This window comes from Silurus aristotelis (genome assembly GCF_946808225.1).
Source record: "Silurus aristotelis genome assembly, chromosome: 29".
NCBI lineage: Eukaryota > Metazoa > Chordata > Actinopteri > Siluriformes > Siluridae > Silurus > Silurus aristotelis.
In genome coordinates this window covers 6,898,052-6,917,506 of record NC_139602.1, presented here as the reverse complement: position 1 = coordinate 6,917,506, position 19,455 = coordinate 6,898,052, and the positions used below count along the sequence as shown (strand labels likewise).

Here is a 19,455-nt window from a genome sequence, read left to right as displayed (position 1 = left end):
CCGAGGAAGAGCACCACAGATGCCTTATTTGCTTTGAGGATGTTGATGGAGAAGTATAGAGAAGGACAGAAGGAGCTGCATTGTGTATTTGTGGATTTAGAGAAAGCGTACGACAGGGTGCCGAGAGAGGAGTTGTGGTATTGTATGAGGAAGTCGGGTGTGTCAGAGAAGTATTTGAGGGTGGTGCAGGACATGTATGAGGACAGTGTGACGGCAGTAAAGTGTGCAGTAGGTACGACAGACTGGTTCAGGGTGAAGGTTGGACTACATCAAGGATCGGCCCTGAGCCCTTTCCTGTTTGCAGTGGTGATGGACAGGTTGACGGACGAGGTCAGACAGGAGTCTCCCTGGACTATGATGTTTGCAGATGATATTGTGATTTGTGGTGAGAGTAGAGAGCAGGTTGAGAAGAGCCTGGAGAGGTGGAGATATGCGCTGGAGAGAAGGGGAATGAAAGTCAGTAGGAGTAAGACAGAGTACATGTGTGTGAATGAGAGGGAGGGCAGTGGAGTGATGCGGTTGCAGGGTGAAGAGGTGAAGAAGGTGGAGGAGTTCAGGTACCTGGGGTCAACAGTGCAAAGTAATGGAGAGTGTGTTAGGGAAGTAAAGAAAAGAGTGCAGGCAGGGTGGAGTGGGTGGAGAAGAGTGACAGGAGTGATTTGTGATAGAAGAGTATCTGCAAGAATGAAAGGGAAAGTTTATAGGACTGTGGTGAGACCTGCGATGTTGTATGGATTAGAGACAGTGGCATTGAGTAAAAGACAGGAGGTGGAGCTGGAGGTAGCAGAGCTGAAGATGTTGAGGTTTTCGTTGGGAGTGACGAGGATGGACAAGATTAGAAATGAGTTTATTAGAGGGACAGCACATGTAGGATGTTGTGGTGACAAGGTGAGGGAGGCGAGATTGAGATGGTTTGGACATGTGCAGAGAAGGGACATGAATTATATTGGTAGAAAAATGCTGAAGATGGAGCCACCAGGTAGGAGGAAAAGAGGAAGGCCAAGGAGGAGGTTCATGGATGTGGTGAGGGAAGACATGCAGGTAGTTGGTGTAAAAGAGGCAGATATAGAGGACAGGGTGGTATGGAGACGGATGATCCGCTGTGGCGACCCCTAATGGGAGCAGCCGAAAGAAGAAGAAGAAGAAGAAGATTGTTACAGCCTGCATTCTAGCAAACCATGGACACAGCTTTGAAATCAAAGCAAATGTATCTGATGTGGTACTATTGCCTTGCTACTGTACTGATGTTATCACAACTCAGAGTTTCCGCTGGAAGAAACTAAATGAGCACAAAAACATGTGGGATGACATTAATGGAAAAAGAGTACAGCTGTTTAACGGTGTCTCTCCAGGAAATTTCTCTTTACTCATATCCAACCTGACCATAGGAGATGAGGGATTTTACAGGTGTGAGGTTACAGCTGAGAATTACACATACATCCATCTTACTGTTCAAGGTAATTATTTTCCAATGATTTTGTGCTTAAACCTATGTTTTTGTACTGCCACTGCCATCTGATAGTGCTAAGAGTTAGTCCTGAGGTTGGGTTACTGTCTGCTTGGAGTCTGTATAGGTTTCCTTCAGTTTCCTCTCATTTGTGAGTGGATTGGTGACTTTAGGTGTGATGTCCTATAATGTGATAGCTAGGATGTAGTCCAGATTTCCACATAGTGTTCCTTTGGGGAATCCAGATCCAATAAGAAAGGTGGACCAGAGGTAGATTTCCAAGATTTGTAGCCAATACACATACTAGAATTTATCTGGAAGGAATCAAAGGAAAACCTTGCAGACAGAAACCTCAAGATCTGAGACAAATAACTCACTACCTACGTACCTACCTACCTTTGCTTGCTTGCTTGGGAAGGTTGTGCTATGCCAAGCCACATCACACAAAAAAATTTATATTTATTCAACTATGTGTTTTATTCAGGAAACAGTGAAAGCAGCCAGAAAGAAGAATTAACCATCACTGCACACACAGGAGGCTCAATTTTGCTGCCGTGCCACTCCACCGACCTAAACACCAAGCCTAAGCAATACAAGTGGAGGAAATACAGTATAATGAAAGTTTGGAGTGATGTGTCCACTGATGGACACAGATTTCAGGTGTCTAATGAACGGTCTCCAGGAAATCTCTCTCTACTCATATCAAGCCTGATTAAAGAGGACGAAGGAGTTTACAGATGTGACCTTGGAAAACGTCGCTACACAGACGTAAAGCTTGTTGTTAAAGGTAAACAACACACCCTGTATTAGTACCTGTGTTCTTGAAATGTGGGGTTTCTAATTGCTCAGAAGTGTTGAATTGTTTCACAGATTTCTGTAATTTGTAATTAGTAATATGAGAAGCTGTACTTTTGTTTTAAAATTTACAGCACTGCTGAGGAACTGTTTATGAATGGAAAGGTACATTCTACAACATTAATAGTATCTACTGTATAAGTAGATGAAACAAAGTATGATCCATCTTTCTCCAATTGTAATACATTAAATTGTGGGATAAATAAAGTAAAACATTTGGCAGTGTGTGACTGATATTATTTTTTGTATGTGCACACTGAAAGTACCCAACAGTGAGAGTGGATGCAATTGCAGGTAAGTTAATTAGAGAAAAAACCCAGATATTTCCTTTGTTGGGGTACTCTAAAAGGCTGAAGACAGGTTGTTGGATTAAGGCTGTACAGCGAAGCCTCTGACTTGAGCATAATGTGAGGGTGGAAAGGCCATCCCTCCTTGGCTTGAGCAGGTTGTGGAAAGAGGTTGTGCCATCCCATCACCCCCTGTCTTTAATGGATCATGGAGGAAGGCCCTAATATCACCCTCTTGCATTGAGCAGGTTGTGGAGGGAGGCCCTGGCATGGCACCCTGGCTTAAGCAGGTCATTAAGAGAGGCCTTGTCATGACCCTCTGGATTGAGCGGATTGTGGGTGGAGTCCCCGGCGTGGCCCTTTTCATGGACAGAACATGGGATGAAGCATTAGCCTCATGGGTTGCTGGCTTGAACCTTGTTGGAGGGGTTTCCCGGTAGGCCTCTTGATTGCAACTGGCTAGAAGATCCTCCTGGGAGGTCTCTGTTTTGGACTTATTGGGAGAGACCCCCTTATGTGCCTTTGGTTTGGATTTGGTAGAAGGCTCATCAGTCAGACTATTCCTAGCTAAGTAGGTCATAAGGTTTTGTTTTCATGTTTCTTGTTCACAATTTAGCCTTCGCTTTCTTGTTCACCAAACGCCGAATCTTGCTGTGGGTTTTCAGTGTGCACACACAACAATTAATATGCAGTACATGACAGCTGCTATAAAAAAAATAGCTTAATCAGTGGTTATCATGCCACTATATTAATGATTATTCTAATAAAAAAAAATTATTAAATTATCTTTGTCTTGAAAAATGCATTATCATAGAAAAAAACATACACAAATAAATTATAAAGGTTTGTGAAATTAGAAATAAAATATATAATTAACAAACATGTTTTGTAGTCTCTCCAGAGTCTCTTCCATTCATCCCCTTTGCCATGATAACTGTGATCTTTCTGCACATTATTGTGGCTTGGGTTTATTGCACCACCCAAAAAAAAGGTACACAAACACAATAACACACACATTTACGTTCAAGCTAAACATTTCTGTGGAGGTTCTAACCACTTTGCTCTCATCTCTGTCAGGTACCTCCTGAGTTCACTACTACACAGCTGATGAAGATGGAAGTGTGAATATTGAACAATAAGCCTCAAACAAAAGAATAGTGGTTCATTATCAAGCTCTTATATATCTTATATATATTGTATGCATTGTTTATTGTCCTGTGTTTTTACAAAACATAAATTGTTGTTCTGGTATTTGAATAAGAGCACTTCAATTATTCTTTTTGACTTTAAGAAGGAGAGAAAGAGTACAATCTAAAGGGAAGACCCAATAGATAAAAATTTCTGGTCACGTCTAGAACCCCTAATTCAAGATTTTGAGTTAAGTTCAGGACTATAAAGTTTAGAGTGGAGCCCAGCAATTCTAGCTCTGTTTCCAGCTTAAGTAATGAGTCCCTAGCTCTTGATTAACATTCCACTCAAAAACAACCTACCTCTAGAATTCAAAACAAAGCCAAATTCCCCAGTTCAATATATTAAGCTATGTTTAGATCTACTACCTTAATACTTAAAGTGGAGCCCTGAAGGTATTAACCTTTGTCTTATGTTAGCTTTCTGTTACTATCTCTTATGTTAACGGGTCGGTTTTGACCCATGTCTTAAAACAGTCATAAAATACCCTCTAAACTATTATTTATCATCCAATCTGTTTCCTACCTCTTGGTTACCTTGTTAGGTTTCCTTAGCCATAAAAATATTGCTTTTAATGTTTTTTGTGTGGCCCCCTAGGCCTTTCATTTGATAGCATACCTCTCGTTTTCAATAAAAAAAAAGTGTAAAATGAACCTCAAGAGAATTATATAAATAAATGAAAGATTGTTATGTTGCCTGACTATTACTAAGGGGTATTAGAAAACATCTCTAAATAAAAAAAAAAAAAAAAAAAAAATACAAATTATTTTAATATTATTAACTATAGTAACATCTATGCTGTTTGGGTAAATTTTGACCCATATATTTTTACTCCAAAAAAAATTCTTTTTTTTTAAATAGAGCTTTAATAGAAATACTAAATAAAATTAGAACTAGTAATAATAAAAATATATAGATTTGCAGTCAGGGGGAGTGGTGGCTCCAGCGGTTAAGGCGCTGGGTTGCCGATCAGGAGGTCTGGGGTTCAAGCCCCAGTATCGCCAAGCTGCCGCTCTTGGGCCCTTGAGCAAGGCCCTTAACCCTCTATGCTCTGGGGGTCCTTTACGAGGGAAATATCAAGGTCCGTGACGTGGGGCCACCTTCCCGTGGGCTCACCACCTGCAGGAGGGACCGTAAGGGACGGTGCTGTGAGGATTGGGCAGCAGTCGAAGGCGGGGGCCTGCTTAGACTGCTGCCCCCGCGACCCGAATTACAGATAAGCGGGAAAAAATGAATGAATGAAAAAAAAGATTTTCAGTCAAACAAACATCAAGCAAATCAAGTACTAGCCCCCAAAAAAAGTGTTTGTTTGCAAAAACATACGTGTGTGTTTAAATGCACGTGTGGTAAAAACTTGCAGAGATATTTTTTTTTGCAGTAGAAGCACAATATGTTTGTCTTTCTGTCCTTATTGCTAGGGCAGACCTGACACCTCTTTCTTTTAGAATCAGGTGGCTTCAGTGGGGTTGTGGCTGTTGCTGTGCTGGTTGATGTTGAGGCAGGGCTAGCTGAGAAGGATGCTGGTGCTGATGCTCCTTGAGTTGCTGATGGCATGGATAGAGTGCTAGGTGAACTCTGCAGCTGTCTAACCATGGCTGGGTCTCAGCTTCGTAATGGGTGTCTTGACTAAGGAACTTCCTAGCTCCTCAAGAAACATTCTTCGCTTGTTTTTTTTGGTTGAGGTCCACCCTAGCTGGATGTGGTGCCACAACACAAATGCATTGTATGCAGACACATCTAGGATGTTATAAAACACAACCACTGGCCATCTCCTGGTCATTACTCATTCCTGCCAAGTGTAGGTGACAGTCATCTTATCCAGGTTGTCCACTCCTCCTTTGTTTTTATTATAGTCCAGGATAAGTATGGCCTTTGTCTCACTTCCTGATGACACATCTGCATCTTTGTGAATTGTGACAATAAAAAAACAACGGTGGTGTTGTCTGTAAAAGCAAATTTTGAAGAAAGTGGAGTCTTGATGTCACTTACTCTCATCACAGCAAACCTAGTGATCCCAGGGGTCATTTTGATGACAATTGCAGCAGTTACCCTGCCATGTAATTCAGGAGGTACTGAGGTCCAACAGATGTTACCACTTTTGGATTTTAATGTTTCAAAAGGAGCAGAAGCAGCTTCAGCACCGGCGACCTCTTCATCAGACTCATCAGATGTGTCTGTGTCTCCTGGTTCATCTGTATCGCGATGCTGCTCTGTGTCCTCGGCCTCATTTTCAGCGAAGAGATGATCTCAATCTTCACATTTTTTGCATGCTGCAAACTGGAGATATGCACTCTGCAAGTCACCAACTCCAAACTGAATTGGTCTTATGCATGTCTTACATGTCCATTTTTGTTAGTTTTTTTTCCTCGTTCAGGAAAGGCGATAAACAGGCAAAGAGAGAAGCCCCTAAGTAAAGCTTACAGGGTTAGGAGAGGAGCTGACTGTCAGTGAGCTGTTGGCTGACTGTGTTATTAAACTGATAGTGTGTTTATGATTTTAGATTTAGCACTAATTATTGTTTTAAAACGTTATATTATAACTGGGTCGAAACCGACCCTAACACCACAAAGGTCATAATTTTAATCAGAGAAATTTATAATTTAGTTAAAGAGATTTTTTTTGTTTTATTTTGTTTAAATAGAGGTTCCTGACAAAGTAAAAAAACCTTGATGCAATAAACAAATTTATGTGGTACTTCTGTGCATTTAAACCTAAAAACGGGTCGGTGCCGACCCTAACATAAGAGGAAGGTTAAAAGAACTCATAGATCTTGATTTATAGTTTATTTAATTTCAGAACTTTGTAGCGCTAGGAATTGGTACAAATTCCATAGGTCTAGATTTTCAGTCCAGTCATGTTCCTAGAGCTTTAGATTTCAAACAAAGCCAGAACCCCCAGTTACAATAGTTTAATTCATAACCTTAAGACTTTGAGAGGAGCCCAGAATCCATAGCTTAAAATTTTAAAACAAATAAAGATTTTGATTTCAAGATTTCAACTCAGTCTGGAATACCCATCTGAGTCAAGTCAAGAACTTGTAGTTCTAGAATGTGGGTCGAAACCAGAACTCATAGCTCTTGATTTCAATTCAATGCCAGAGCACCGGTTCAAGATTTTAAATCATCATGTTCAGAACTCTTCCCTTTAAACTAAGGGTCCAGAATTTATCCAAGTTTACATCAAGTAAAGAGCACCTGAATATTCATTTAGATTAAAATCAAGATCCCAATACCTCAAGATTTGGGGTTGGTCTAGTTTATCCTCTATAGATTTTGACTCAACTTTACAACCTGTAGGATTAATTCATGTTCAACACTTTTACCCTAAGATATTTATGGGATATACTGTATATCCTAAATGCAGATTTCAAGTAATATTTATGTCCAGTTAAAATAAAAACCTGAGCCATATATTTGTTAAGTCTAGAAACCCTAAATTAAAACATTTATGACACAATCGGAAATATATTGGGATTGGGAATTATATTACATAAAACATACAGTATATTCCAAATGTTCATTTCAAATTTCATCTTCTCCCGCTTATCCGTAATTCGGGTCGCAGGGGCAGCAGTCTAAGCAGATTCCCCAGACACTTCTCCGTGTCCAGGGATCGGGCTGTCAAGGCCCCCGCCTTCAACTGCTGCCCAATCCTCTCAGCACCGGTCCCTTACGGTCCCTCCTGCAGGTGGTGAGCCCACGGGAAGGTGGCCCCACGTCGCACTCCTTGATTTATTTTATTTCTGTAAGGGTCCCCTGGAGCATAAAGGGTTAAGGGCCTTGCTCAAGGGCCCAAGAGTGGCAGCTTGGCGATACCGGGGCTTAAACCCCCGACCTTCCGATCCGTAACCTAGCGCCTTAACCGCTGGAGCCACCACTCCACATATTATAAATGTGTATACTAAAAAATAAAAAAAAATTAAATAACATGACTGTGATTTGTCTTCTAAAAAGAAATGTTGACCTATCAATTCTGATAGTCACAATAGTAATTGCTGACCAGCAAATGACAGATTTTGTGTTAGAACATTTTTATAATGGGTGTTCGTTCAACTTAAACAGGGACTTCACTATTGCAAATATGTGCATTACATGTCATTTAAGTGTCTCTAGTATTAAAAAAATATGCTGATGCTGATTATTTCTCACCCGCACTGATTCTTTTCAGCTGACACTTTGTCACGCCTAAGTATAACTATTTACTATTAATTTTCTATTTCAAATAATTTCAGAATAATACTAAAAAAAGAACAGAGTGGTTATTTTTTGCAGCAGCGAGCACTGTGTGGGTTTGGTGTGTAACAAATAAAAAGGAAACATTACTCATATTTTGTAATCGACTGACATCATGCTGCGTTCTGTTGGTGTTTAGAGATCTTTGGATAACACACAGTGTGTGCATATTGCAAATGTTAAGTTCTGGGTGTACTGTTGTAAAATCTGCTGTTTCATCAATGAGAATTATGCTGGGATAAAAAATGTTTGTCTTTGCACTTGATTTCATTAAATTGGAGTAAAAAAAAAAATAAAATAAAATAATAATAATTATATATATATATATATATATATATATATATATATATATATATATATATATATATATATATATATATATATATATATATATATATATATAATTTTATTTTGGTAACCCAGCCATTAGGGGGGCACAAGCCAGTGTACTCTTAGTGCCGGTCCCAAGCCCGGGTAAATGGGGAGGGTTGCGTTAGGAAGGGCATCCAGCGTAAAACATGTGCCAAATCAAATATGCGGATCACAAATGAGAATTTCATACCGGATCGGTCGAGGCCCGGGTTAACAACGACCGCCACAGGTATCGTTAGCCGACAGGGTACCGGTGGAAATTGGGCTACTGTTGGCCGAAGGAGGAGAAGGAGAGGAGGAAGACGTCTACAGAGACGGCAGGAAAAGGAGCAGTGTAGGAGAGTAGAGGTTCGGGTTGGTACTTTAAATGTTGGTACTATGACGGGTAAAGGGCGAGAGATAGCTGATATGATGGAGAGGAGAAAGGTAGATGTGTTGTGTGTTCAGGAGACCAAGTGGAAAGGGAGTAAGGCCAGGAACATTGGAGGTGGGTTTAAACTGTTTTATCATGGTGTGGATGGGAAGAGAAATGGTGTAGGGGTGATTCTGAAGGAAGAGTACAGTAAGAGTGTAGTGGAGGTGAAGAGAGTTTCTGATAGGGTGATGATCGTGAAGGTGGAAGTTGAAGGGATGATGATAAATGTCATCAGTGCCTATGCTCCACAAGTTGGCTGTGAGATGGAGGAGAAGGAAAGATTCTGGAGTGAATTAGATGAAGTGGTAGATGGTGTACCTAGGAAAGAACGATTGGTGATTGGGGCAGACTTTAATGGGCATGTAGGTGAAGGGAACAGAGGTGATGAGGAGGTGATGGGTAGGTATGGTTTTAAGGAGAGGAATGTGGAAGGGCAGATGGTGGTAGATTTTGCTAAAAGGATGGAAATGGCAGTGGTGAACACGTATTTTAAGAAGAAGGAGGATCATAGGGTGACGTATAAGAGCGGAGGAAGGTGCACACAGGTGGATTATCTTCTGTGTAGGAGATGCAACCTGAAGGAGATTGGAGACTGTAAGGTGTTGGCGGGGGACAGTGTAGCTAGACAGCATCGAATGGTGGTCTGTAGGATGGTTTTGGAGGCGAAGAAGAAGAGGAGGAAAGTAAGGTTTGAAAGAAGAATAAGATGGTGGAAACTGAAGGAGGAAGAGTGTAGTGTGAGGTTCAGGGAAGAGGTCAGACAGGGGCTTGGTGGTGGTGAAGAGGTGCCGGATGATTGGGCAACTACCGCAGGAGTGATGAGGGAGGCAGCTAGAAAAGTACTTGGTGTGACATCTGGAAATAGAAAGCAAGACAAGGAGACGTGGTGGTGGAATGAGGAAGTGCAGGAGAGCATTAGGGGAAAGAGATTGGCAAAACAGAAGTGGGATCGACAGAGTGATGAGAAAAGTAGGCAGGAGTACAAGGAGATGCGGCAGCAGGTTAAAAGGGATGTGGCGAAAGCCAAGGAAAAGGCATATGAGGAACTGTATAAGAGGTTGGACACTAAGGAAGGAGAAAAGGATTTATACCGATTGGCCAAGCAGAGGGACCGAGCTGGGAAGGATGTACTGCAAGTTAGAGCAATAAAGGATGGAGAGGGAAATGTGTTGACTAGTGAGGAGAGTGTGTTGAGAAGATGGAGGGAGTATTTTGAGCAGCTGATGAATGAGGAAAATCAGAGAGAGAGAAGGTTGGAGGATGTGGAGTTGGTGAAGCAGGATGTAGATAGGATTAGTAAGGAGGAAGTGAGAGCAGCGATTAAGAGGATGAAGAATGGAAAGTCGGTTGGACCAGATGACATACCGGTAGAAGCGTGGAGATGTTTAGGAGAGATGGCAGTGGAGTTTTTAACCAGATTGTTTAACAGGATTCTGGAAGGGGAGAGGATGCCTGAGGAATGGAGAAGGAGTGTGCTGGTACCGATCTTTAAGCATAAGGGAGATGTGCAAACCTGCAGTAACTACAGGGGAATTAAGTTGATCAGTCACACCATGAAGTTATGGGAAAGAGTACTGGAAGCCAGGCTGAGAGAAGAGGTGACCATCTGTGAGCAACAGTATGGTTTCATGCCGAGGAAGAGCACCACAGATGCCTTATTTGCTTTGAGGATGTTGATGGAGAAGTATAGAGAAGGACAGAAGGAGCTGCATTGTGTATTTGTGGATTTAGAGAAAGCGTACGACAGGGTGCCGAGAGAGGAGTTGTGGTATTGTATGAGGAAGTCAGGTGTGTCAGAGAAGTATTTGAGGGTGGTGCAGGACATGTATGAGGACAGTGTGACGGCAGTAAAGTGTGCAGTAGGTACGACAGACTGGTTCAGGGTGAAGGTTGGACTACATCAAGGATCGGCCCTGAGCCCTTTCCTGTTTGCAGTGGTGATGGACAGGTTGACGGACGAGGTCAGACAGGAGTCTCCCTGGACTATGATGTTTGCAGATGATATTGTGATTTGTGGTGAGAGTAGAGAGCAGGTTGAGAAGAGCCTGGAGAGGTGGAGATATGCGCTTGAGAGAAGGGGAATGAAAGTCAGTAGGAGTAAGACAGAGTACATGTGTGTGAATGAGAGGGAGGGCAGTGGAGTGATGCGGTTGCAGGGTGAAGAGGTGAAGAAGGTGGAGGAGTTCAGGTACCTGGGGTCAACAGTGCAAAGTAATGGAGAGTGTGTTAGGGAAGTAAAGAAAAGAGTGCAGGCAGGGTGGAGTGGGTGGAGAAGAGTGACAGGAGTGATTTGTGATAGAAGAGTATCTGCAAGAATGAAAGGGAAAGTTTATAGGACTGTGGTGAGACCTGCGATGTTGTATGGATTAGAGACAGTGGCATTGAGTAAAAGACAGGAGGTGGAGCTGGAGGTAGCAGAGCTGAAGATGTTGAGGTTTTCGTTGGGAGTGACGAGGATGGACAAGATTAGAAATGAGTTTATTAGAGGGACAGCACATGTAGGATGTTGTGGTGACAAGGTGAGGGAGGCGAGATTGAGATGGTTTGGACATGTGCAGAGAAGGGACATGAATTATATTGGTAGAAAAATGCTGAAGATGGAGCCACCAGGTAGGAGGAAAAGAGGAAGGCCAAGGAGGAGGTTCATGGATGTGGTGAGGGAAGACATGCAGGTAGTTGGTGTAAAAGAGGCAGATATAGAGGACAGGGTGGTATGGAGACGGATGATCCGCTGTGGCGACCCCTAATGGGAGCAGCCGAAAGAAAAAGAAGAAGAAGATATAATTTTATTTTGGTGAATTTGATGGCGTGCCTCCCTGTCCTGCTTAGGATATTATTCTAGATTATTAAAATGCAGAGGCTGGCCATCAGGGCCAAAACACTACCAGAATCACTAAATCCATGAATATGTATTTAATTATTCCAATAGTCTATTTTCTTCACTTCATAGTGTTTCTTTCACTTGCACGGCTTCCTGTAGTGTATGTTTAGGTTGGAGTTGCTATCCAATCATATTTCAGCTGTCACATTACCTGTTGCCATGGTCAAAATCTGCCGCAAGGCTTTCAAAATTAGCATTGCAGGTTCCTAGTCAGAGCTTGCAAACTGCATCTGTAGCAAACTGCACAAACTACAAAATATACATGTCGATTTAATAGCTGTTTTTTTATTCTGCAATGGCTGACAAAGTCAAAAACATGTCTGATCTCACCAGGCAGTAGGAGTAACATGCAGCTTGACAAAAAGGAGGGGAAAAAAAATGAGAATCTGGATTTCTAGGTATGTTCTTGCTGTGTAGAGGTTTAAGGGAAGTCCTGGAAGTGTCTGATTGAAGTCTGATTATTGTTTAATTCAGTTTTGTTTTTGTCTTCACGTCATTCAAATATGGAATTTAATTCATCTTTGCTAGTCCTTTTCTTTTACTCTGCTAGTCCTGGTCTTTGGCTCAGCTAGTCCTAGTCTTTGACTCGGCTAGTTTTGGTTTTTGTCTCGGCTAGTCCTGTTTATTTGACTCCTGGTCTTGTCTCAACCAACTTATGACATGGCCTAGAATCCATCTTTGCTAGTTGTCATCTTTGACACCGCTAATCTTGGTCATTCGCTCAGCTAGTCCTGATTGTGTCTCAATCAACTCAAACAACAAGACATGACCGTGACTTGATTTTTGCTGTTATGTTCTGGCAATCGATTTGGTCGCAGTTATACGTATAAGCCGTTTTTTCAAGAGCTCAAAAACAGCTGGTCACCATGAGAAAATGTCTGCAAGAACATTTTTTAAAAAGTTTTTATTTTTTATGAACCGTTTATACTTTTGCGTTTTCCACACACAAGTGGCCTCCATTTCAAATTCACAGGTAAACCGTAATGCACTGAAAAAACAGGTCATTTTATGAGGATAACTCTGCTAGAGATGATGTATGTGGGTTCAAGTGAAAGGAAACTTGTGGCTGGTGAAGCACTGGCTTCATAATGAAAGATGTCGCTCTGCTTTCCTGCTTGGTTAAGAATTTAGTTCTGCCTTCTTGCTCCAAAGTGCCACCCACTTGCTTTATGGTGTATCGTGTGGAGAACAAAGCTCCCCTCCTCCCCTTAATGTCACTTCACTTCCCTTCGTTTTGCGTCACCATGGTGACTGTAAAATCTACTCGGAAATCTTTGTGGCTCAGCATCAGTGGTGTGATACAATGTTCTATTTCCTAAAATATACACCAAGTCATGGCATAAGAATAACTACAGATAAAAAAAAAGCTGTTTTCGTCATTCAAAATAAGGAACATGGTCTTTGTTCATGACCTGTTCTTCATATCTCACCACTCGTTTACTTCCCCTTGAATGTCAAATCCATTGGAATTTCCACTAACCATATGTGCACTACAAGCCCCTTCTATGTCTATTCAGAAGACACCACCACCACCATCATGACCCCAGAAGAGTGTCTTTTGCAACCGTTTCATGCATTTTGGAGGTATGATTTTGCAACACCTAAAGAGGAAGAGGTACACATTCTCAAGAAATCAGTCACTGCACCACTTTGAGTTTTTTTTTTTTTTCTTTCTTTTTTCATGCTTCAGCTAAAAACCTTAAATACAAAAGAGTTATTCTGTTTCCGGTCATTACAGCCTGTTTGGTGGAGATGAACTTGGAGAGTTCTGAGAGAGATCAGTATCTAATATGTAGATTTGTCGTTGTAGATGAGAATGTTGCTGGGGTTTTATCTTCTCCTCGTCATGCTTCCTGTCACTAAAGGTGAGTCCTACATTTGAAAATACTACTAATAAAGGTGCTAGATATATTTGCTTACTTGTAGAAAATAATATGTGGTCTATTTAACGATTCAGAGTAGATTTCTTTATATGGCCAAGAACCCGAATGTGATCAGAATGACCCCTTTACCCAGACTGAGCATGTTATGATACTTGAAATAAAGGCAGTAAAGCATGTGAGAAGCAGAAATGATGCGTATAATATACGTAAATAATACATAAATCAATTAAATACTACAACATATTTGTTAATAACAATATAGGTATCTGTTTTTATGAAACAGAATCACTTTATTTGATAGCTGGCGTATGCTATTTACTTACAAACCTATTTTTTTGTTGGACTGGTTACCTCTCAGGACAGTTAGCGCCCCCATTAGAAAACTATGTGCCGCCCTATGAAATCAGGCTGTCGTAGGTTTTTGTATTTTAAATATTCCAAATATTGAATTATTTCTTTTTTTTTTTTTTATGTCTTTATATTTTAAAAACCTGCAATTTCATAAGGGTGGGTAGACTTTTATATCCACTCTCTATACCAGGCATAACATTATGACAATTATAACATTATGAGCGGTGAAGTGAAAAACACTGAGGATCTCTTCTTCGTGGCACCTGTTAGTGGGTGGATTTATTTATAAGGCAACAAGTAAACATTTTGTCCACAACGTTGGTGTTAGAAGCAGGAAAAACGGTCAAGCATTAAGATTTGAGCGAGTTTGACAAATTGTGACGTCTAGACGTCTGGGTCAGAGCGTCTCCAAAACTGCAGCTGTTGTGGGATGTTCCTGGTCTCCAGTGGTCAGTGTCTATCAAAAGTGCTCCAAGGAAGGAACGTCTCTAGGTTACGACTGTAACCCTAGTTCCCCGAGGGAACGAGACGCTGCGTCGTAACGCTTAGGGAACGCCCCAAAGCGTTACAATGCAGCTTGAGTTCCTGAAGGGGAATGTCTCTAGGTTACGACCGCAACCCTAGTTCCCCGAGGGATCAAAACGCTGAGTCGTAACGCTTTGGGAACGCCCCAAAGCGTTACGACGCAGCTCCAGTTCCCGAAGGGAAACAGTGGTGAACCAGCAACAGGGTCATGGGCGGCCGAGGATCATTGATGCAGGTGGGGAGCGAAGGCTGGTCCGTGGGGTCCGATCCAACAGACGAGCTCCTGTAGCTCAAACTGCTGAAGAAGTTCATGCTGTTAATACTCGATGGGTTAGAACTGTTTCGAAAGAGAGAGAAAAGTGTGTGTGTATATGCATCCATCTTGAGTACTAATCCTATTTTTTATTCGTTTTTAAAAATTTACATCGATATAGTGGGAACTGTGTTCTTTTGTTTTTTTTACACAAATTTACACATCAGTTTAATAAACTGTATGACTGTATGTTTCTGCAGGCTGCAACCTAAACAACAACAAACAAACATTTAACATCAGTGCACATGTAGGTGACACAGTACTGCTGCCCTGCTCTTGCACTGACCCCCAGTCCCAATCTCGAATAGAATACTGGAAAAAATACCAAAAGCTCAATGGTAATTGGGATCAAGTACCAACTTTCCAAATTAGATTTCAACTCAGCAATGTTCAAAATGGAAATCTCTCTTTACTCATATCACACCTAACTGCTGAGGATGATGGATTGTACAGGTGTACAACTGGTCGGGATTGGTTAGACATCAACATCAGTGTTAAAGGTAAACGTATTATTATTATTATTAATATTGTTGTTGCTGTTACTGAGCATAGGACGTCATACTTGTCAGAAAATGTATCTTTATTTAGCTTTTCTTATGACCACCTTCTTTACACCTTCTGACCAGCCAGTACCAAAAAATCATCTTTAAACTCCATCAGCACCTTGTATCCTTGTGTATTCCTAGGCGAGTCTGCAGAACCATCGATCTTCACGATCCTCATTCCCGTTGTGCTGCTTTTGCTCAGCCTCGGAGGAGTCATTTTGTGGCGCTACAGAGGTACATATACCTTTACATGAAGTGTTTACTGAGATGTCTGCATTGTGTGTGTGTGTGTGTGTGTGTATATGGGTCTCACTGTTTCTCGGTTTTGTTTTATTTTTCAGCAAGAAAACAACTGACACCAAACTGTAAAGAACTGGCAGGTCAGAAGAATAAGGAGGAAGCACAGAGGAAAAAGAAGGGGGTGCAGGTGAATCAAAACACACATTTTGAAATGAAGTTTATTAGCTCCCCCCACCACTAGAGGGCACCATTACAACAATAAAATCACTCTCATTCTCTACTAAATTTTTTTCCAGCAGAGACAGTGGTGTTTCTCACTCATTATACGTATGTGTAAAAGAAATGAAAACTTTAAAAGAAATATACAATATTTGCTTATATTTCGATGTTCTTGCTCAAAGAAGTATCACTTCAAAACACCTGAACTGAACTTATAATATAATTAGGGTGGTCATTCGAATAAGATATTTAATCTGGATTAATCGCAAGTTAATCGCACGTTTATATCTGTACCTTAAAATTAATACTTTTCAAAATTTTTATAATTAACAAGGGCATAAACAAATACGGATGCTTTATGCAAACATATGTTTATCATGGTGAAACCAAACTCAACATAGAGCATGAAGTTTTTGTGGTGTTTTAAATGATGTGAATCATCGGGACACCAAACGGAACTTTTGCGTTGTTTCCACACGGACTGTTTAAATTGCCAGATGTGTGCTTGGCGCATCAGTAAAACAAATTTTTAGTGGTTAAAAATAATTTTTCGGGGGTTTATTTATTTTATTTATATTTGAGCAAAGAAAGGACGTCGTGAATTAATGTATGCTGGGTTGATGGTTGTAATTTCGCCTCTTTTTTATTTATTTTTTTATACTTTTTAATAAAAAAACAATTAAACAAAATGCACGTAAATAAAAATCTGTGCCGTTAAACCGAATTTGCGTTACTGCATAATTAATACCTAATAATAACACATGCTAAAAAGCATGTCATCAACCTTCAGCATTTCATCACATAAACTAAGAATGAAAAATAGGTCATTAGTTTAATTTGCTAAATTCTTTGCTAATTATATACAATATAACCTACAATATTAGTACGAGTTTATGTCTTTTTACATCTCTAGACTGAAATGTGTGTATGTTTGTGTTCTCTTTGCAGGATGATGTCATGTACACCACTGTGGTCCACACGACTCAAAGACCCAAATTAGTCAGCACTAATGAAAGCACTGAATATGCAGTCATCAAATTAACTTAATAGTCGCATATTGTATAAACTTTAACACAACATGCACACGTTTTGTCAAAAATGTGTAATAGTCTTGTTATGATAACAATACAGTAATATAATAAATATTTAAAGTGAATTACATTTAACTACAGCATTATACATATTGTATGTTCTATTGAATAAATCTATTAAAACATATAAGGGATCAACTTATATGGACTTTAGGACATTAGTCATTGTTAAAAGTTCTATTTGAATAACATTAAATTGACTATAGTAACCTGTTATTGTTGTGGGGGGAGTGGTAGGGTATACACATATCAGTTTAGCACTTCTTTTTCTTTCGGCTGCTCCCATTAGGGGGCGCCACAGCAGATCATCCGTCTCCATACCCCCCTGTCCTCTACATTATTTTTTATGACCTAGGATGCCTTCACAGACATGTGGTTGTGCTGATAAAAAAATAAATATAAAAATATAAGCGAACATGTGCTTAGTTGGTTTTACTTCGTGTTTTTGAGCCACTTTTACAGACTCTGCATAAACACTTTGAGTTGCGTCACATATCAAAGTGTGGTGAAAACCCTGACCACCATCATCAGAATATCGCACAAAAGAGCAAAAATGTGCAGCAAGTGCAGAAAGAGCTCAGAGTATAAATCTGTAAGTGTAGTTACAAGAAGGGGGTACTGGGTGATGGTGAACACATGTATGGTTAACCCCAGCCTTATGTTTATGCCTTTTCCCTGAGCTGAAGTAAGTTAAACTGAGCCAAGCAGGAAGAGTGGAAGCTTAAATCTGAGAGATATTTTAAAATATTCAAATATCTATTCTTTAGTACCTGCTTTGGGATTAGATCCATGTTTTCGGTTGACATGAGTGGAACCTGTAGCGTCCCTTAATTTTCTGTTATTTGAGTTATAAAATTATAAATAAAAATAGATGAAATCCATTAGGTTCTAAGGGGCTACAACTTATTTTGGCCAGTTTCCCTTTTCAGCAATGCACATACAAGCTTGCATGCACACACATGACAACCATTCACAAACAAGTATACACATCACCCGATCGCCGGAATATGGCAACCAGAGCCTGTGAGGGTTAAGTGCCTTTCTTGAGGCCCAGCAGTGAATGGCGGTTGCAGGTTGGCGGTGCTGGGATTTGAACTCATAACCTTCCGATTAAAAGTCCAATACCGTAACCACTGAGCTACCACCTCCCTCACATCTCGCATACACACCGTACACATAAGATATTGCTGGAATGACAGCGCGAAAAGGAAGGTTACAAATTCATGTACCCAAAATAGATTAAAAAAAGAGGTCTCGAAGGTTTGTAAGTATCTTTTTGACAAATCCATTATTTTAAAAAGGTGTGTTGCACCTAACCAACCAAACAGTCAATACAAGGCACTAGATTTGCTTTAAATTTAGATTGGATTAGATGGAAGAGAAGTTTTGCAAAAAACAATTAACCCTTTTGATTTGGTAAGGTTGTGCTGTGACCCCAAGTTTTTAAATGAAGCCACTGCTTTGAAGCCCTGAACTGGTGGAGTGGTGAGGTCAAATCCTTGGGTTTATTTTCTTGACTGTATTAAAAATATTTCAATTCTTGTAATCCATGTAAATTGAAACTGCTGCTTGCCCTGCCCAAGCCAGTATCTCTATTCCTTCAATACCAATTGGTATGTGGTACCTCCTAAGAGTCTAAATGCTTTACCTAGCTAATCAGCTGACCAACTACTGCAATACCTGATTAGCTTTCCAGATACTTACTGAATTAGACGATCATCTTACGAGCAACTAAAACTTCCTTTCGGCTTCTCCCATTAGGGGGTCGCCACAGCGGATCATCCATAATCGTTAACCGCATGTTCGATTTGGCACATGTTTTACGCTGGATGCCCTTCCTAACGCAACCCTCCCCATTTATCCGGGCTTGGGACTGGCACTAAGAGTTCACTGGCTTGTGCAACCCTTTGCTTCCCTGACCGGGAATCGAACCCGGGCCGTGGCGGTGAGAGCCCAAATTCTAACCACTAAACATCTTAAACTACACAAATGACCAAATTCCCCGGCTGCCCACCTACACATCTGATATCATTATTTTATACACCTGATCAGCTCACCATCTACAGACCTACACATACTCAACTAACCATCTATTGAAATGCAAATCTTATCAACTTTCCTCCTAGTGACCTTCATGCAGAATCACCATAACAACTCCCAACTTACACACTTAATCACATAGCAGGTATTAAATGACCCACAGACTAAGTATCAACCTATACATCTGATGTAATCCAGTTGACCTACAAAACTGATTTGTTCTAAACATAACATAGACAAAGTGTTCAAACTTCAGAACAAATTTCAGAGGGTTGTTTTGTATAAGAATATGCAATGTGACGGTTTCGTTCGATTACGCAATTTCCAGGATTGCAGTTAATGTGAAAGTCTGTGGTTCTGCTTTCTGTAAAAATATGTGAAATTTAAGAAACAGACAGGAGAATGGAAAAGGAAGTAAATGATGCCAAGAATAGGGGTTGAACTGCTTCGTTTTCATTGATAGATTACATTCAATGTATTGTTTTACAGACTTGTCCATTTGTAGCTTTGTAACATACTATACATTTGAAATTATTTAGAAAAAAAAAAGAATTTATTTAAAATAAATATA

The 19,455-nt window shown here is 40.4% G+C and overlaps 2 protein-coding genes across 5 annotated transcripts in view; both read left to right on the top strand.

Moving 5' to 3' along the window:
* LOC310722610 (uncharacterized protein) overlaps positions 1 to 19,455 on the top strand; it is a 676,055-nt gene that overhangs the window by 19,651 nt on the left and 636,949 nt on the right. Inside the window, exons 3-5 of one of the 3 annotated variants that reach the window (XR_014532409.1) lie at positions 3,491 to 3,580; positions 3,667 to 4,191; positions 6,545 to 7,192. The exons of the other annotated variants lie outside the window; for them this stretch is intronic. The gene's annotated coding sequence lies outside the window, so the exon portion shown is untranslated. Of the gene's footprint in view, positions 1 to 3,490; positions 3,581 to 3,666; positions 4,192 to 6,544; positions 7,193 to 19,455 lie in introns of those variants that run through there. 3 annotated transcript variants of the gene reach the window in all.
* On the top strand, positions 13,059 to 17,009 carry LOC310722417 (uncharacterized protein). 2 transcript variants are annotated; one of them, XM_083534841.1, is made up of 5 exons: positions 13,059 to 13,542; positions 14,950 to 15,249; positions 15,436 to 15,528; positions 15,636 to 15,721; positions 16,702 to 17,009. In XM_083534841.1, the coding sequence occupies exons 1-5, from the start codon at positions 13,488 to 13,490 to the stop codon at positions 16,798 to 16,800; spliced, it is 633 nt and encodes a 210-aa protein (XP_083390967.1). In that variant the 5' UTR covers positions 13,059 to 13,487; the 3' UTR covers positions 16,801 to 17,009. The 2 variants fall into 2 exon arrangements, with proteins under 2 accessions (XP_083390967.1, XP_083390968.1); XM_083534842.1 differs by lacking the exon at positions 14,950 to 15,249.